The 6,547-nt window shown below is 34.2% G+C and overlaps 1 protein-coding gene across 1 annotated transcript in view; it reads right to left on the bottom strand.

The window, feature by feature from the left end:
- Positions 1 to 816: 816 nt before the first annotated feature.
- Positions 817 to 6,547, bottom strand: part of IRAG1 (inositol 1,4,5-triphosphate receptor associated 1) — a 55,037-nt gene continuing 49,306 nt past the window's right edge. The window contains exons 24-26 of the mRNA XM_072338945.1: positions 5,639 to 5,758; positions 4,594 to 4,725; positions 817 to 3,281 (exon numbers count right to left, since the gene is read on the bottom strand). Of these exons, the coding sequence (XP_072195046.1) occupies positions 3,041 to 3,281; positions 4,594 to 4,725; positions 5,639 to 5,758 (493 nt within the window). The 3' untranslated portion in view covers positions 817 to 3,040. The remainder of the gene's footprint in view (positions 3,282 to 4,593; positions 4,726 to 5,638; positions 5,759 to 6,547) is intronic.

Here is a 6,547-nt window from a genome sequence, read left to right as displayed (position 1 = left end):
ACAACTTGGTTAAGCTAAACAAAAATATAAGCTCCTTCAACATGGTTTTTAAGAATAAAGATTATGAAATGAACTAAAAATAGAATGATGATAGAAAGACTGTTATACAGAAAACTTTTGGTCTGGGGAGAACAATCTTATCTATTCTCTGCAATCATTTCTAAAAGATACCTGAGGCCTGAAAAATAGGAACAGAAACAAATGAAGTGGAAAAAGATGTATATGTGGCAAATACAAATATCAGGGTCTCTTTAATTGGTAGCAACAATTTCTTTCAAGATCATCTTTGTCCCAGATTTTATCTCCCTGAAGCAGACCACCAGAAATTCAGCAGTGAAATTTGTGCTCGAGACCTTCCCACTGATCTGGCAGTTCATCTATCCACAAAGCCCTTGCTTCCCAGACTTTCCAAGACAACAAGAACACAACTCAAATAAAGAATCCTAACCTTTCACTTAGTCTCCTTTATCTCCTCTGCAGTCCTCTATCTCCTCAAAGACAAACAGCCACTCTCTGAAGCAGGAGTTAAACTCTCTCCAGGATATTTCAGCATCCTCTCTCATTTTTAGGATATGATGAGGTTGACCCTGCTTAGCAACAAACATCTTCTCTATAGAAAAGGGAGTTGCTTGCTCTTCTACATAATTTTTCTGAATAACTGAAAGACTAAGAACAAGAACTTTTGTATGTATAATGTGACACTACATTATGCAGCGTAGAAAAGGCAATGGCATTTCAGAAGAACATTTGCATTAATATGCATACAGAGTGCATGTGAAAGATAAATCTTTAAGGTAGCAACAGTGAGGACTTTGAAACTGTACTTTTATTTCAAAACTCAAGTATGTGATACTATACAGTACAATACCAGCACACTGGTGCAAAATCTTACAACGTTACAGATTTAAATATGATACACAAAAACAGTGCCCTTTTAAAATTCCTTTGACTAGAAACATTTGTGCTGTGCAGGAGAAACAATAAACGTGTCTTGTTTAAGCAAAAAATAAATATTGCACCTCAAGAAATCTATTTCAGTGTTAAAGGCATAAATAGTAGATCTATTTCTTCTTGTGATCTCTGAACTCAGAAGAGATTGTGTGCGTGTCTGTGTTTTCTTTTTCTTTTTTTAAGCAGATAAAGAAAACTAATATTCAATGGAAAGCAGCTATATTTAGAATAGGTTTTGTCCACAACCTAGTTTTCTATCCAAAAACGTGTCTTCACTAATTAACTGAAAAACAAAAGTATTTAATGTGCTGTTAGTCACCGTGGTTCATTATTTTTGCTAGACAGTTTTCTCACAGTAGGTGCATTAATTAAGACTATACATATTTTCATCAACTTCATTCTCATCATTTAATCCTTATAGAAATCCCTTGCTCCTCTCAATCCACTCCCCATAACACCTTTTTGGTTAAATTATATTCGCCTCAAACATTGCAAGTAGCTCAGCTCTAATTAATACAACTACTTTGCCTTGTGGACCAAGTCCATGAAAATTCATTGTGCTGAGTTCCAAAAGAGGATGAAGACCCTGTCCACACTCTGGCCAACAAAACCTTTGCACACACTCAACATTAAGCAGTTGAAGAGTCTTATTGAGATCAATAACATTCTGAAAGTACTAAAATAAGGTGTTGGATCAACATCAGTGCAAAGGTGAATAAGAACAAATTAATTCAATTACAGACATCTATTTTTCCTCAGTATGCTCCAAAATGTCTGTATTCACATAAAGTATGTATCACAATGTTTGACATAATGGATTCTGAACCTTCAGGACTATTTGCCTTTTATTGCATTATGATGTTATCAATGTTACTTCTGAATACTTTTAAGTTGAAGAAGCTGGTTCTAATAAATGAATATTGAAAGAGTCACCTGTAAGTTCCTTTACATAGTAGCAGTATGGGAAATGTCACAGTGATTCTTCATTGTCAGGTATTTTAACTGAATCAAATATACAGCAAGTAATTAGCAAGAAACTCTCTTCTGTCTTATTTAGCAATTACAATTTTAGACCAAATGACACTTTCCCATTATCCTTTTAGAACTTCCTTAAACACTCTATATTCATCCAAAAAAACCCAAGTACTATATATGCAATAAAAACCTCCCAACTGCATATAGATGGATTTCCCCCAAAGCTTGCAGTGAGCTAACTTTTTTTTTTTTCCTCCTCATTCCTCCATGTAATTTTCTTGTAAGAAAGATTTAGCTAAAGATGCAACAAACAGTTCACCAGCAGGACATTTGTTATTAGAAATAAATATGCAAACTAAATTTCTGTCTGCTAGAAATCTTTTTTCTTTGATAGTTAGCTTGAGCTTCAGACTTTACACCAAAAGAAGACGAGCCCACACTAACATCAGTAGATCCTGAATCTATTGGATGATACCAACAGTGCCACCTAGACCTCATTTTAGGTTTTGTTGTATATCCCATTAAAAAAACAGAGACGGTCCTAGTTTTAAAGTATATCATAAAACACACATATGAATGTACTTGCATACAGATAATTCCCTTCATGAAACTAAGGAATCCGCAAGACATTTTGTCTGACAAAATAACTTTAGCCTTCCATTGGCCTTATTTCTACACAAAACTCATGAACAACAAAAAAAATAATAATTACTCTTTTAAAATTCAAGGACAAAAATGTCATTAATACGTCAACAACAACACAATGAATTCAGGAATTGCAAAGTGAAACAGTAACTGCAAATATAGTTTTAGTCATAGCCTTCGAAATCATAGGAGAAATGTTAACATCTTGTGCAAATTTTTCTCTTAATTGCCTGCTGGTTGCTGCTTACTGCCAAAACCCTATCATGATTCAGTATTATTTGAATCAGTCATTTACATTAAGAGGATAAAAATAATTATTTATCAGATTATTATTTTGATGGGGTGGAGTAACTCACTTGTGTAACAGATGTAACAGGTGACAACTGTAAAGATGACTAAGCACTACCTTTAACAACAGTGTTCTAATACTGTGCTCTCTCAGGTACCATAAGTACATGGTGTTGCTTTGTTATTCAGTGCGTTGCTCGTGTTGAAATCCTGAGTTCCACCAGGAATATTGATGGGCAGCAGAACAGCTGGCTTTCCCTTCAGGTTTCTCTGATACTTCATCACAGGAGCTGTACGAATGGTAGACTCCCAACACCACGGCAAAAATGATTATCGCAGCCACTACAAGCCATACCACATTCCAGTGTTTACAGAGTTTGGGGTACAGTATATATAAATAATTAATGATGACTTCAAGTCTGCTGTAAAATGAAAAGGATACCATTATATGTTAATAATATGCAAATCATTTACCTTAAGCTTGTAAATTTGAGGAGTTTCATAGATCTATCGTGTGTTACTTTTCTTCCAAAGAAAAACATAGGAAAGAACACAGTTGCTCTTTCAAGAGCTGTTGCACATACAAATATGGGCGATATCTGCAAGATGACTGTATTCAGTTACCAAACAATAACACTGGCTTCTCTTTCTCCTACCTGCCAACTGGCAAATCTCTGAACTTGACACAATTAAAAATTCTGCCTTGTTTAGCTTAACTGAGCAAGCTACGAACATCATAATTTGTCCTAATCATTTCCTCCTAAGATTTTCACGACTAATGAGATGGCTATCCTTCTGAACATGGCTGGAATTTCAAATTAATAGACATTTATAATCATAATAATCTTGGAAACAGTCCTCTGGGATCAGGTAAAGCTCCCTCCCTTAGATTGGGATTGGATATTTTATTTGCTTTGTCCAACATTGAATTCCTCTGTAATGCATAAGTCTTTTTTTAAAACATAGGAAATGGAAGGATATTAAACAAGGTTGATAGAACCATATAGAAAACTCAATCAACTCCAAAGAAAAAAAAAAAAAAAAAGCTGAGAATGTAGAAAAGATTTTCAGTTAAGCACAAATGCTTCAGGTATGATAAAGCAGAGTATACAAAATTCAGGCTGTACTCAAAGAGCATTGAGTACCGATGAATGTAATAAATGTGTCCCTCTGCTGAAAGCTTTCCATCATAGTGCTGTTCTGAAGTGTTTATAGAGGTTCTAGAGGGAGCGAGCATCTGCCTGTCCAAATCACAGGGAGTCCAACATAGCTGAAGAGTTCATGTTAACCTACATTCCCCTTGTGAACACACCTACTGAATGCACTCTGGTGTGGATAGACTGATTATGATATTTTGGAAATGACACATGCACAAAGAAAGGCATCAGATTCCTGAAGTACAACTTTCTTGAGATGACATGCTACAGAGTGATTCATTTATCATCTAAAGAACATCTGTGGAATATTTTTACCTCAAAACATGCCCCCATCAAGATGAAGCATTTTGACATGCAAACATGAACAAAAAAATTTAACCAAAATTTTAAAAACAAAAATTTTGCATTTTGCAGTTGTACTTACGTGGAATAAATAAATTTGTGAAACTAGTTAGTGCAAATATCCTTCCCTAGACTGGAAGAAAACACACTAAAATAATAGCATAAGGCACATTTGATTGGTACCACAAATACAGAGCATCTCCTGCCATATGGTCATGTTATACCAGTGTCTCACCTGCTTTTCAGGCTTTTTATCTCACTGTCATTTTCACTTTCTTCATGTTCATCATGACTTTCTTTTGGCGTCTCCTCATCTTCTTCCTTCAGGTCCTGTAGTTCCTTGTTTTTTTTCAAGCCTTCCTGATAGCTTTAAAACAAATGATTTTTCTTAGTCTAGTATGCTGTATAAGCGCATTCCTATGTGATGAAAAACTGGCTTTATATTTTGCTACATGCGATAAAACACAAATAACTCCGTTTTTGTAGAACTGGAACAGGACAAAAGATGAGCTATGACTATACCACATAGCCATCCTCACTTAATAGATGATTACATTAGCTCTATTAGCAAATTTATCATGAAAAAGGAAAAAAATGATTATAATCCTCTGCAGAGTAGAATGTCTGTCTATTGTAAAGAAATTGCTTTGTATTTTTGTTAACTGTTCTTCTTACTCATTCTAAACAGCTATTAGTTATTATATTCTGGAAAACAGATTCAAATTCTGGAAAACAGACAAATTTAGACTGAAGGTAAATGATTTGTTGGATCCTGCAGAGTGGGTTCACAGCTTTTTCCTTCAAATATTTCTAAGCTTGGCACTCAGAAACAGACAGATGCTGAAGCTATTAACTGCTACAGTGCATGTTTTGTAAAGCACTTTGCCACACAAACAATATGACTTCCATGCAAAATTTAAGATCATGTTAATCACTTTCGTGAACACCTTTCAGAATATGAATTTTAGAAAATTTTAGAAAATTTGGGATATCCCATCATGAAGGTGAACGCTATCAACACATGAACAACCATCCAACTCAGAATCTCTGATTATAATTGTCTCTCTCCCAGACAGGCTAACATAAATAAAATATGAAAGCAAACAACTGCAATGAAGTCAAAAGTTACGTTAACTCATGTTGTTTCCCATATTGCTTTAGTTGGGACAGTCTTCTAGGAGTCATATCAGTAACATCGCTCATTTTTCATTTAGAATTACACTACAAAAATACGTCCAGTGGCACATATTTAAAATTTTATTCTCATAAGATATTCCCACCCTTTGTTATATGCTTCCTCTTCTATCTTGGCTTTAGTTTCAGGATTGATCTCTTCCAGCCCGCTCTGTGTCAGTGCAGAAGTAGAGGTTTCACAGTCAGGCTCTCCATTTGTCTTTCCACTGCTAAGACAAAAGAGAAAATGAAAGCAAAACCAGAGCTGCTGAAATCTTTGTATTTGGAGTATACCACCAAGAAAAAGATCAGCTTGTATAACTCCTGATCCATTAACAATTATCCCAAACCTATCTTTGAAGGAAAATCTGCAATTTTTCACTTTAATGTATGTTGGATAAATGTTTTGCAAAAGAAGTAGTAAATACTTGGCAAAATTTTAGTTTCATAAATAACTTAGAACTAGTAATTATTATGTTTATTTCCTTTAAAAAAAAAAAATTGTTTCATGGTGTGTCTATGGCATTTATTTTTCATTATAAAAAAAAAATTAAAAAAAAACAAACATATTTCCTCTTTTGACTTTCTAAAAATTGTCTCTGCTACAGCAGAGGAAAAAAGAGTAGAAATAATTGCAAATATTATTTTAATAAAACATTTCTCTTATATGCCTCTTAAGTACTTTACTGACTTTATAGTAAACTGAAATTTATACTCATCTTACACACAAGTAAAAACAAATATAAACACACACATACCTTCTGTCAATAAAATTTTTCCTAAGTAAACACTGTGTTTAACCTAAAGATAAGCTATTGAATATTGCTCTCTTTATGCACTGCTCATGTGCCCTCATTTTATTATGACTGGGTCAGAAAGTTTATGTGATACAGTTAGAACTGAGCAAATTTAGCAAAGATGAGCTTTAATAAGCTCAGCAGCAGATCCCATTCCAGTTTTATGAATCTGGCTATTTGACAGATAAATTAATGTTGATTGATGTCATCTGAGAGCAT

This window comes from Excalfactoria chinensis, chromosome 5 (genome assembly GCF_039878825.1).
Source record: "Excalfactoria chinensis isolate bCotChi1 chromosome 5, bCotChi1.hap2, whole genome shotgun sequence".
In the NCBI taxonomy this organism is placed as follows: Eukaryota; Metazoa; Chordata; class Aves; order Galliformes; family Phasianidae; genus Excalfactoria; species Excalfactoria chinensis.
The sequence above is the reverse complement of the archived record's forward strand: the minus strand, read 5'-3'. Positions and strand labels throughout refer to the sequence as shown.